This window comes from Gossypium hirsutum, chromosome D03 (genome assembly GCF_007990345.1).
Source record: "Gossypium hirsutum isolate 1008001.06 chromosome D03, Gossypium_hirsutum_v2.1, whole genome shotgun sequence".
Lineage (NCBI taxonomy): Eukaryota > Viridiplantae > Streptophyta > Magnoliopsida > Malvales > Malvaceae > Gossypium > Gossypium hirsutum.
Window position 1 is genome coordinate 38,751,580 of NC_053439.1, and position 14,037 is coordinate 38,765,616.

At 30.9% G+C, this 14,037-nt stretch overlaps 1 protein-coding gene across 1 annotated transcript; it reads right to left on the bottom strand.

The window, feature by feature from the left end:
- Window positions 1-12,042: 12,042 nt before the first annotated feature.
- Window positions 12,043-13,514, bottom strand: LOC107949800 (uncharacterized). The gene is made up of 4 exons (XM_041090087.1): window positions 13,265-13,514; window positions 12,540-12,775; window positions 12,337-12,454; window positions 12,043-12,111 (listed from the first exon to the last, which is right to left on the bottom strand). Exons 1-4 carry the CDS (start codon window positions 13,288-13,290, stop codon window positions 12,051-12,053), a joined length of 441 nt encoding a protein of 146 aa, XP_040946021.1. The 5' UTR covers window positions 13,291-13,514; the 3' UTR covers window positions 12,043-12,050.
- Between the last annotated feature and the right edge of the window lie 523 nt (window positions 13,515-14,037).

A 14,037-nucleotide genomic window follows, 5' to 3' on the forward strand; every position in this document is an offset into this window, starting at 1 on the left:
GTGACAAAAAATTATAAAAAATAGAAATCAATAAAAAATATAAAAGTTATTAAATTTTATTCAAAATTAGAAAAAAATTGTTAAAAAATATAAAAATTGTAAAAATTTATAAAAATCATAAAAGATTATAAAATGTATAAAAAAGCCCTTTAACCATTAACTTTAACAGTTGACCATTAAAGTTAACAACCCTAATTTTTTTCCAGCTAAAGCCATCATGTGTCGCAACACTGCGTGACATGTGGCGAAAAATAATAAAAAATAAAAATCAATAAATGTTATAGAAAAATTATAAAATGCTTCTTTTGGAATGATAATTTTTATAATTTTTTTACGAATTTTATATTTCTTTAAAATTTTTATAATTTTCTTATGATTTTATAAAATTTTAAAATTTTTATATTTTTACGATTTTTATATTTTTTAATTTTTAATTATTTATTAAAATTTAATATTTTTTTTATAAATTTTATAAATTTTTATTTTTTATAATTTTTTCCACACGTCACGTTGTGGTTGTGACACAAGGTGGCTTTAACTGAAAAAAATTAGGAGCAATCAACTTTAAAGGTCAATTGTTAAAGTTAACGATCAAAAGGCTTTTTTGATGTATTTTGATAGTTTAAGTACCCAATTAAATGCAAAAAAAAAATGTAGGGGGTTAATTGTTTTTTTTTTAAATTTAAGGGCATTTTTTATGCATTTTGAAAGTTCAAAACCCAATTGAGTGCAAAAAAAAAACAGAGACTTAATTGCTTTTCTTGAAAAAGTTTGAGGGCTTTTTACACCCTTAAGCCAACCTTTTTCAATCATAAAATCCCATTTCACTTTCTTGCCTAAAGAATATAGACACCCAATTTTGTTCAACTCCCTTGATCTGAATTTCAGGGTGATTGGTTTGTAAGTCTTTGAAAATGCTTGGACTTATTTGAATTTTTAGCTTAATCTCGAGATTAAATTGAATTTTTAACATTCAATGATGGAATAATTATGAATTAATTTTTTTTTAGGAATTTAGGGGTTATTATATTTTGTTGATGTGAAAAAAGTAACGATAAAAGATAAAAATAGAGAGTAGATGTGCGAATATTTATTACATATTTTAGACCTTAATTGACTCACATTTGCATTATTCTTAAGTAGGTTTTTAGTTGATTTTGAGTTAATAGGTTCATTTTACAACTAGTTATAGTTTTAGATTATTTTAGTGTTTTTATATTATTTTTAATGCTTTTAAATAAATAATTCTTTTCAAGGTCTTTTTGTAGGCATTGGATTTAGTTCGAGGGAGGAAAATGATTTTGTAATAAGTGGAGTGAGTAAAAAGTTAGAAAGTGAAGAAGTTTGAATCTGCCTAAAAAGGTAGTGGTGTAGATTCTTCAAGCCATGGCCTTGGCCCAGTTTTGCTAAATTTATTTTATTTCGATTTTAAATGGACTTTTTGGTTTTTTAACTACTGGTTCGAGATTTTATCCTAGAAAGGCCTTTAAATAACAGAAGAAAGGGTGTTCCCTTTATTTTGAGAGCTTTTGAGTTTTATTTAGTTACTTTTCTTAGTTTTACTTTTGTTAGCCATATAACTTTTAACTTTTGAATTCTCTTATGAATTGTAGCAACTATTTTAGAGATTATTTAAGATAGTCATGCTTCATCGCTATATCTCTTATATTGTTTGTCAATTTACAATAAGTTAATTATTTATGTGGTTGGGAAATTCATAAGTTAATGGCTTAGTATTCAAAACAGGAGTAGAACTTTATTTAGGATTAGGCCAAGGCAAAACTATCAAGCCATGGTGAGACTTGCTCGCTACACCTCCGAGATCGAGCCAAAACAAGTAGAGGATGCTTTGAGGGATGTTAATTAGATTCAAGCCATGTAGAAGGAGTTAAAACAATTAGAGAGAAATGAGATTTGGAAACCGGTGCCTAGGACTTCTAATTGTAACACAATTGACACAAAGTAGATTTTTAAAATAAAACATATGAGCATTGTTGAGAATGTGCCTTAGGCTTGTTGAATAATAGGTCTGTAAACCAAGTCTTTAGGGATTTTTAATCCTGTGGCATGATTTTATGAGTAAGTTAAGTGACTGGATATCAACAAGATATATTTTCTGTTATTTTTTAGTTATATAATCTGAACAATACAACAGATTATAGTGTGCTTTCAATATATTTTTTCTTTCATTTTCGTGTTCCATATTTTTTACTAAAATACCAACAATTGGTATCAGAGCTCTTATATATTTTAAAGGATCTGTGAGTTGAGAGAAATACATAAGCTTTAGACATGGAAGCTGACACAACGTTTTCTCATATTGTTCTACCAATTTTTGATGGTGATAACTATCAAGTTTGGGCTGTTAGAATGACAATCTATCTTAATGCGATGGATCTTTGGGAAGACATAGAAGAAGACTACGATGTTTCGTCATTACCAGCAAATCCAACAATGAATCAACTAAAGACTCACAAAAAGAAAAATTCAAGGAAGTCCAAGACTAAAGCATGTCTTTTCTCTACTGTTTTAAACAAAATATTTACAAGAATCATGAATTTGGGGTCAGCGAAAGAAATTTGGGACTACCTCAAGAAAGAATACCAGGGTAATGAAAGAACAAAAAATATACAGGTGCTCAATTTGATTAGAGAGTTTGAAATGTTGAAAATGAAAGAAACATAAATCATTAAAAACTATTCTGACAAGTTGGAGGGTGTAATCAGCCCAATTTGCCCGGGCCCAATAACAGTCCAAATTACAAAACAAAACAGCAGGCCCAATGTAATGGCCTAAATTCAAGGTTATCAGAACAGTGGTTTCATAACCATAAATCTGATTTAAAAATAAATTTATTTTAATATTTTTGCATGAATATTGATATGATAGGAAAATCGTATAAAAATATAGATAGAAGAATTTTACCGATTTAGTGGTTAGTTAGAAAATGAAATTATTGAAGAAATTGGGTAAAACCAAGGTATCGAGACCTCTATCTCATAAAACTGAGTCAAAAATATTTTTATAAATATTTATGAAGTGTTAGTAATATGGTATTAAAATTTCGTTAGAAAATTTTAATGTTTGGGTAGTCAATTAAGTGAAAAGGACTAAATTGAAAAAGGTGTAAAAGTTACTAGAACGATTAAATAGCTCAATTGTTAAATGAGGAGGGACATAAATTGCAAATAAGCCCAAAAGGAGATATTTTGGGCGGCATAAGCTAAGAAAAATCAGGAGAATTTGTGAAATAAGGGTAAAATAGGAAAATAACAAATTTTACTAACATAAAAATGGGACCAAATTGGAATATTTAGAATTCTCTTTATTTTTCTGCATTCTCATCAGCCAAAAACGTCCTAAGGGTTTATTCAAGCTGGTTTTTCATAATTTTTGCACCAAGTGAGTTAATCCTTACATTTTCCTTGTAATTTTTGTGTTTCTAAGACTTTTACAACTAGGTTCTATTACTAAATTCATTAGTTTTTGATTTTATGAATGAAATTGAAAGTTTCTATGAATATGTGCTGGAATTTTATGATGAAATAGCATGAAATTGAAGCTTTAATTTGTTTATGAGATGATTTTATTAGGTAATTTCAAAAGAAATTGATTTGTAGGACCTAATTGTGAAAAGGTTTGGAATTAAAGTATAGTGCTAAAATTCTGATTTCGAAAGGTTTTAAAGTAGTTTAAAGTGATATAATAAAGTGTTAATTTATAAAAATAAGCTCAATTGAGAGGTTAATTGAGCAGGGATGAAATTATCATTTACTGAAAGCTTAGGGAAAAAATGGTAATTAACATATGCACAAAATCAGTTTTGGACAGCAGCAATAGTCTAAATTTGAAAAATCACCAAAAATTTTATAGATCGAATTAGAGGATGAATAAAATATGAAATTAAATATTATTGAGTCTAGTTTCTTATAAAGGAAACGGTGTAAGAAATGGAATTGTAAATCATGAGATATAATAGATTTTGTGAGATAAGGTCAGAATGAATTCGGGTTCCCCTGTTCTGACTTTGGAAAATCATAAAAAAATTGGAGAAAAATAATTAGGGGCTTAAATTTATATGTTTAAAATACTTAATGAGTCTATTTTCAAAAGAAACAAATGAGAACATCATCTGAATTCTGTAAAAGGAGATAATTAATTTTTAGTAAAAAGGGGTCGGAACTATCGAATAGTGAAATGGGGGAAACTTTAAAGAATAAACTGTACTTATTGGCTAAACAAAAAATTTTGAAAATTTTATGGTAAGAATATATGTGAGTCTAGTTTTTGGGAAAATTAGTGGATCTTAATTTGGAGTTCCGTAGCTCAAGATATAAATAATTTAGTGACTATGACTTAGTGAGACAGCTTTGAATGCACTATAAATAATAATGGAATTATAGAGAATGTTACATATGAACATGAAATGTATTAGATCAATGATTAAATTTATTTATTTAGATCCAGAAAATTCAAATACGAAGCTAGATCGAAGAAAAGAAAAAGTTCGGGATCAATAGATTTTTGTTTACGAACAAGTATCGAGGTAAGTTCATGTAACTTGAATTATATTCTTAAATGCTTGAAATATATTTTTCTTGATGTGAATATGATTTGGATGTTTATTGTATGATAATTGATGAAGTACTGATATTCTTGATGAAAAGAGAAAATAAATCCCGGTTGAATGAAAGGAAAATTCGATGGATCTCTGAAAAGGAATTGACAGTAAAAAGGATCTAGCCCGGACGGGTGATCCTATTCTGATATTGCCCTCCCGAAGAATATGTGGAAAATGGATTTAGCTCGAATAGGTAATCCAAATTAGGGTCTGAATTTAGCCTGGACTGGTAATTCAGATCCAAGCTCATTAGAGTAATTGTCATTGCAGGGGATTTAGCCTGGACTGGTAATCCCGACAATACTCTATGAGTTTATATTACAGGGGATTTAGCCTGGACAGGTAATCCCGCTGTAAGGATGAGGTTCGCGGGAGTGTGCTCTCTGAAATGGAAATGTGCGCACATGAATATGAATTGACGGATCCGGATTTGTACACTAAAGTGTACCCCTGAAAATCTATCGAAATTTCGAGAATTTCAACGGGATAAATATGGAAAAATAACAAGGGAATGAAAATCATGGTATTGATGAGCTCATCAATCGTGATATATATATTATTGATACATGGAATTATTGGACTAATTTGAATGTTGAGTTTGTGCATGATAGGGGAATAATGTATTCAATGGGTGTATGAATGTTTATTGCATTGTATTGAAAATATTAGGTAAGTATAATTCTTGTTACATGAGCTTACTAAGCACAAAGTGCTTACCCTGTTTCTTTTTCCACTGTTTTGTAGTGTTAAGAGCTCAGAGGTCGGATTCGGTTAGAGACGTATCACACTATCAACCTCAAGATCTCGGTATATAAAGAAACTTTATTTTGTAAATCAATGGCATGTATAAGCTAATAAAATAAATGTTAATTTGAAATGAATTTATGGTTAGCCATTGGTATGGCTAACAAATTTTGGTTTTTGTATGTGATGAGGTTACCTTATGAATACGTTAAATCTATCTTGAAAATATGTTGAAATGGATTGGTTGTGTTGGATTGGTCTCGGTTTAAAATTGCTGGGAATATTAGATATTTATAAAGGGGTTATATTGAGTTCAAAAAAAACTTTGGGATTTTGCAAAAAATTTCTTATGGTTTCGATTTAATCTCGGTTTGGTCCTGATGTATGTTTTGGGCTTCGAAGGCCCATCTAAGGGACGTCATGACATGTTTCAATAAGTGAATAGTATTTAACTCGTAATACGAAAAATTTATTTGGTAAAATTTGATAATGTCTCATACCCTATTTCGGCGACGAATACGTGTAGAGGGTATTACACCCAAACCCAAACAGCCCAAAACTAAACAAACCCAACAGCATAAAACTAAAAACAAACCCTAGCCCCCCTAAACCCTAATGTGCCGCACTTAGCTACCTGCCACTACAAGTCTGCCGCCGCACCTAGTCCCTGACAGCCCTGCCACCGCCACTGCTCCACCGCCCTCAAGTTGCTTGCAACATAAGTGACAAATCGATTAAAAATGGAGCTGTAAATAGCTATAAAAGCCATCTAAAACCGATTGTAAGGGGCTCCTCGGATTTTTTCTTGAAATACAAAAAAAAGAATCAAGCAAAAAAAATATAGCAAAAAAAAACAGAGAAGAAAACAGAAATTCAAAGGTTCTTTTTTATTTTTTATTTTTTTTACGAATCTGTTGTTTTTTTTCTTTTTTATATACACATAAAAAAACACAAAGAAAGCTTACTTTTTTTATCTCCCGAAAAAGAGAAATTTTTGGCCTTCCGGCCACCGCAGAAGGCGGCGTCGTCGCCAACGATCGGCGGTCGGTTAGGTGGCTGATGGCCAAACCCTTGGCCGGCCTAGAAGCTAGGGGAGAGAGCATTTTGGGTATTTTTTTAGAAGAGGAAAAAATGAAATTTTTGTTAAAAGTTTGGATTTTATAGGCCCCAAAACGACATCGTTTTGGGCAGGCCTCTCAGGCGCCAAAACGGCGTCGTTTTGAGGCGACCCACGCGTCGACCCACCTAGGAGGATCCGCATGTTTTTTACTAATGGGCTATTTGCGCATTTAGCCCTTCTACGTTTTTCATTATATACAACCAAGTTTCTTTCATTTTTTAATTTTGCCTTATAATTTATTTCGGTTTTCAATTTGGTCCACCTTGAAACTGTGCGTTTTGGAGGGTGGGGTTTATTACCCATTTGGTCCCTCCTTGTTATTCGAGCATTCAATTTGGTCATGTTCCTTTTATTTATTTCTAATTTGCCCCAAAATTTTGTTTTAAAGTTCAATTTAGTTCGTTTTGTTATTTTTGCTATTTTATTATTAAATTAATTAATGTAATATTATTTTTTCTATTATCATTTTCCTTATATATATATTGTTTTATTTTATATATTTTTACTATATTTATTTATCCATTTAAATACATAGTTATTATTTCTTGGTGCTTTAGTATTTAAAATTGTCTTCATTTTTTTATCGTATTTATATATATATATATTTAATATTTTCATTTCATTTCTATATTTTCATTTATTTATTTTTTTATTAAACCGTTTTACTTAATATTTATTTATTTATTTATTTGTCCATTATTTTTTTTAAAATGTGTTAGTTTTTATTTGTTTATTTACTTATTATTGGTTTGTCCTATTTTATTATTATTTATCTTATTTTTGTTTTCGCTTGTATTATTTTTATTTATATTATCGCATTTATTATTATTTTGTTATGCATATTAACACCGTACTTTATTTCTACCAATTCGTGTTACATTTATTCAATACATAAATTTTTTAAATAAATGATATGTCGTATTTTGAGATTCGAAAAGTCGTTCCCTAACTTACGGAGTTTCGATTTTTTTGATAAATCTGAATACACGAATCTTTTTTTAAATATAAGTTTTTTTAACAATCTCAGGAATTAATAAAAGATCGTGTTCTAACTTACGGGACATGATTCCTTTTCTAAAACCGAGATAATCGAATAGTTTCCAAATAAGTAAATTTTTCGGTATTCATTCTCGTATCGGGGTTTAAGACATTGTGTTCTAACTTACGGGACGTAATTCTCTTTCTCGATTAACGTGAAATATGCTCATTTCTCAAACTTTTTAATATTTTAACAAAGGATCGTATTTTAAATCTCTTCAAAGTTTTTAATTTTTGACACTAAGACATTAATTAATCAACTAGGTACCAATTTTTGGGCGTTACGAGGGTGCTAATCCTTCCTCGTACGTAACCGACTCCCGAACCCATCTTTTTGAATTTCGTGGACCAAAATCGTTGTTTTAATAAATCAAGTCATTTATTCAAAAACAATTGTTACGAGGTGACCTGATCACACCTCATCAAAAAAGGATTGGTGGCGGCTCCCATGTTCGTTTTCGTTTTTGAAATTAAAGTCGATGGCCTCTTTTATCAAAAAAATGGTTTCGACAGAGGGCATAGTAAACAAGGTAATATTGTTGGTAAGGATTTTTCTGATGATCGAATAGTGAAAAAAATTCTTGTCACTTTGCCTAAAAAATATGAGTCTAAAATTTCTTCATTAGAAGAATTTAAGGATTTGTCAAGTATGTCCTTGGTAGAATTAGTGAATGCATTGCAGGCTCTAGAATAAAGGAGAAAGATGAGACAAGAAGCATTAGTAGAAGGTGCTTTTCGGGCAAAGTTTGAAAATTTAAGAAGTAAAAACAAGAAAACTAAAGATAAGACCAGCAATAATAACAACAATGAGACATATCCATCATGTCCCAAAGAAGCGTTGGTGGTTGCTTGATATCAAATGCAGAAAATGTGGCAGTATTGGGCACATAGAATGGGTCTGTAAGTCTCAATAACATGAAGAGACAAAAACATTTATTGAGCAACAAGAAGATGAGTTCCTTTTTATGGCGACATGTTCCTCCAATGATTCCTGGTTGATCGATAGCAGCTGCACAAATCACATGACCAATGACCCAACAATTTTCAAAGAACTTGATAAAACTATCATTTCCAAATAAAAGTTGGAAATGGTGAGTTTATTCCAGTTAAGGGAAAAGGAAAAGTGGCTATTGAAAGTTTAACAAGTTTGAAACTCATAACTGATGTTCTATATGTGCCTAACATTGACCAAAATCTTCTTAGTATTGGGCAATTGATTCAAAAAGGTTTCAAGGTCATATTTGAAGACAAATGGTGCTTGATCAAAGACTCAAAAGGCAGAGATGTATTCAAAGTAAAAATGAAAGCAAAAATCTTTGCTCTAAATCTAATGGAGGAGAAGCCAACAATGAAGCAATTGCTAGAGACTCCTCAGTACTTTGATGACAACATAGATGATGTTTCAATTTGTGACACAAGATATTTATCTAAAATTTATGAAAGGTGTAATGTTGCTATATTTGAGTCTATTGAGTTTAAAGAAGCTGAGAAAGATGACAAGTGGATTGAAGCAATGAGAGAAGAGCAGTCCGAGGGATTCCAAGTCGAGAGACAGGAAGAGAAAGTCTACATGTTAAACAGAGAAAGTCTACATGTTAAACAATGCCTTATACAGTCTTAAACAAGCTCTTGGGACTTGGCACAGCAAGATTGATGATTATCATTTGAAAAAAGAATAGAAGATTGGTAAAATCAAGTCGGTTTTTTGCAAGACTGAAGATCAAATTGTAGATATCTTAACCAATTCTCTTCCAAAAGTTAGATTAAATTTTCAAGAAATAAATCAGGCTTTTGCAACTACTAAGGTAAGGAGGAGTGTTAAGAATGTGCCTTAGACTTGCTAAATAATAAGTCTGTATACCAAGTTTTTAGGGATTTTTAATTTTGTGGTATGACTTTAGGTGTAAGTTAAGTGGCTAGATATTAGCAGGATATATTTTGTTATTTTTTTAGCTATATAATTTGAACAATACAACAAATTATAGTGTTCTTCCAATATATTTTTTTCTTTCACATTTTCTCTATTTCATATTTTTTACTAAAATACCAATAATCATGATAACATAATCTGCAACAAAGGCAAACTCGTAGCCCAATGGTATACTCAAGTTGAAGGTATTGAATTTGAAGAAACTTTTTCTCTTATGGCTAGACTTGAAGCAATTAGATTGTTGCTTGTTGTGGCAACACATCTTAACATCAAACAATAGCAAATGGATGTTAAGAGTGCCTTTCTAAATGGATTTTTAGAGGAAGTTTATGCAGCATAACCTAAAGTGTTCGAGGCTTCAACAAACCCAGAGCATGTCTACAAACTGAGCAAGACATTGTATGGTCTAAAACAAGCACCTCAAGCTTGATATGAAAGGCTATCTCAATTTCTAATTGTCCAAAGATTTTAAAGGGGGTCAGTTGGCAAGACTCTATTCATTCGAAGGCACAAAGGCACTACAACCATGACCCAAATTTATGTTAATGACATAATATTTGGTGCTACATCAACAATTACAAAGGACTAATTTATTAAAATGATGTAAAGCAAATTTGAGATGAGCATGGTAAGGAAGTTGTCATATTTCCTTGAATCCCAAATCAAGCAATTGGAGGATGGGACATTCCTATCTCATGAGAAATATGCGAGGAATATGGTGAAGAAGTTTGGACTTGAGAGTTCTAAGCCTGCTAGGACACATATGGTTGTTAATGAAAAATTATGCACAAATGTTGATGAAGTGCCCACTTTCGCAACCACATTCAAAAGCATGATTGGAAGTCTAATTTATCTCAATGCTAGTCATCTCGATTTGTGTTTTAGCATGGGTATAATTTCCAAATACTAGACCAATCCAAGAGAATCTCATGTCAAGGCAGTCAAATGGATTATAAGGTATGTCTATGGAACACCTGAGCTTGGAATTTGGTTCTCTAAAGATAGTGTGCTAAGTTCAATAGGGTATAGTAATGCTAATTGAACTGGGAATATGGATGATTGTAAAAATACATCTGGAGGGTGTTTTTACTTGGGATCAAATTTAGTTTCATGGTACAACAAAAAGCAAGGATCAATCTCACTTTCTACACTAGAAGCAGAGTACATCGTTGTTCGTAGCTATTGTGCTTAGCTACTTTGAATGAGACATATGATGAAGGAGTTTGGGATTGTTATACAAGTTTTCACGACCTATTGTGACAAAACTAGTGTCATAAATATTTCAAATAATCTAGTCCCACATGCAAAAACCAAATACATGGATATCAGACACCATTTCATTTGAGAATTAGTTGAGAATAAGCTTGTTGAATTGAAGTATGTGCCCACTCAAAGCCAACTAGTTGATTTGTTTACCAAAACCTTGTATTCAAGCATGTTTGAGAGTTTGAAAAGCTTAGTTAGGGTTTGTCGAGCTTGAAGAGTTGATAGTACATGAAAGACATCCACATGATTGGACTTGATGTCATTGTGATGTATTTAGGATAATTGTGTAGCTAATTGATTTGGTTAAATTTTTGTAGGCTAATGGAATTGTTTTTGGAGATTTTTCTCTCTCATTATCTTGGAGGGAATTTTTTATTTTGAGAATTGTCAAACTTTATTTGCTATAAATACCACATTATATCTCGTATAATCAAATTCTTTAAACATCAAATTCCCAAAAGCTCTTCTAGTCTCAAAGCTTTCAAATTCTTGCTTCTTGACTAAAATCCTAACTTGTACCACAAGAAAATTATTAGGTAACTCCAATGGCTCAAGTAAAAACAACCTCAAAAAAACAATTTTAAAAACAACGTCAAGATTAATCCACTGAAAAGGGGACTTCCAATCCTCCTAATGCGAAAGCCAATGAAAAAACAAGGGAGGTGCACTTATTTAAAGTATTTTGAGAATAGATAATGTACTATTTTAAAAAAATAGTTCTTCATTGTATCATACTAAATACCACTGTTTTTATTTCCAAAATACATCAATAATTATTGCATGTTGTAGCTACAAACATGTTGATTCTACATATATATATTAATTTAAAAGCTTATTTCATTATCTCATTTCTGTTAGATCACTTTTAATTTGGACTAACCTATTATGATAGTAAATAAAAATAACATATAATTAATTATATTATATATGTGATGTTCATATTTTCTAACAATCTCTTGATATATTTGCACACGCAGTGATGAATCTAAATTACTGTCTTGTTTTCTTTGTAAATCTTATACATTACTTGCCCTTCTCAGCTCCAGTGTTTTCTGCACTCTCAACAATCAAGAATGGTATTAGTATCTATTACTTCGACTCTTCAAAATTTTTAAAGTATTAATGGGTCAAATTAGATTTATGTATGATATTAATATACTTCATATTTATCTAAGTCTAAATAAAATAAAAATATGAACCCTTAAACAGATCTAATTTGACATTTTATGTTGAATATTGTAGGAAGATATAAATCTCTAAAAACCCAAAAAATACAGGAAAAGAAGTTACGAAAAATTGAATATATTTATGTCGAGCACATACAATAAGTTTTAACCGTAGGTTTTGGGCAACTTGTCGCCTCCGCAAACAACTGATTTCAGCTTGTCATACCTGAGATGATTAAAGTTAGATGAAAAGGGTCGAAAATTCTAGCTAGTTTAAAGGATTTTAGGCTTGTTAAAGCATTTAAGAACATATCTTTATTTGGCATAAAAATCGTAATTTAGTATCAGAATGTTAAAAACTTACTTGCACTCGCTCACTTGATGGCTTGAGCTATTAGGACTCAAACTCAGTTCGAGACTAATTAAATGAATCAAGCGAACTAATACTTACCATTCATCTCCTGGTGCTATTGGAATTGTAGCAGATTGAGAGCTTGGTTTGGAATATGAATGTACTCTTTCTACTTCCTTACATTTATGTTTCATTGGCTTATCCTTGGAATTTTCCACTGTTTTTTTACATTAGTTTTCATTAGTTTCTTCAAAAATTAGACATGTTTATAAAAGTTTATGCAAAATTGTTGGAAAAATTACCTGCACTTTTAGTTTTCTTGAGGGAGAATTGAGTGGTTATTCTATTAGAATGAAGCACACCATTCCTGCTATTTTCTTTCTTGAAGCTCCCTCTCTTGAGCTTCGCTGCTTTAGCCTCTTCGACTGATTGAATAGCAAATGCAGCCGCCGCAATGGCGGCTTCATGTGCGCCTGGTTTCGGGCGATTATCTTCACCGTTTCGACTCGAAAACTGCTTCTGGAACCAGTTCTGTTTCCTAAGAAAACAACCAAAAAAAAAAGTCACAATGAACGTGGAATATGAATATATGTACGACACTTATATGTTTGTTCCACATTAAAAACACTACTTTAGGTTCAACATTTTGTGATGTTTTATTGTCATTTTTGGGACCTTATTTGCAGTACTTTAGGTACATTAAGAACAGTTCGTTCCAGAATATATATTTTCAGTTCAGATTCTGATTTTTTTTGGGGGGGGCTCTTTGCTTAAATTTTAATCTAACAAGAATCTTAAAGTTGTTAAAAAAAAAGGGAGAATCTAATAACTAATTCTTCTTTGCCAAGAACCAAATCGAGGTTGGTCGGAAAACGGACTCCTTACATATAAGAAGGAAGAATGAAGGTACGGATACTTTAAATAAGATTATATTGCGATAAAATAGAAAAAATTAAAAAATTGTTATGTACTCCGATATACAAATTATAGAACAAAAATAAAGAGTGAGAGATGCATACATACATACCTGGTTTGCTTGAATTGCTGTTCCATCTTCAGACAAACTTTAGATTGCACAACTCCCCTGTTGTGTAATAATCTGATTTTGTTCCCAGAAATGGAATGTGTGATTTGCGAAGAAAACTTGCTAAGAACACGTATTTATAGCTTCTTACATGAAAAAGGGAAGTGAATTAAGTCAAATTCACATGCACATTTGATGAAAGCTGACTTCCTTGCTTGCCATATTATTCACCTTTACTACAAAGTCGTATCTTAGGTATTATTTTTCGGTATTAACACATATTTATTATATTTATAAAATTAAATTCATGTCAAACTTATATTTGTGGTTAATATTTTGTTTAATATTGTTCCGAAGTGAATATGAAAAAACAAAGGGTTAATTTCATAAGAAACCCTTAAATTATGACCTAGATTTTAAATTTGTTCTCAAAATTTAAAATTTTCTAATTGAATTTTCAAGTATTGTATCAATCAAGTCCTTCTATCAATTTAGTTGTCAATTTAGGCATTAAATATCACCTCAAATCTGACATGACTCATATTTAAAATATAGATCAAATCGTAAACGCATAAGTACCTACTGTATGGACAACTTAATTATGATGAGTTAAAAATGAAAACAAAAAGTAATCGTCCTAAAATTTTATTAATCGTGTTCTTTAATATGTCAAATTCAAATTGTCCATGTAATAAGTACACACATGTTTACAATTTGATATAGCATTAGATCTGGGTTGGATAGCTAGCTAATAGAAGGATCTGATTGATACAATA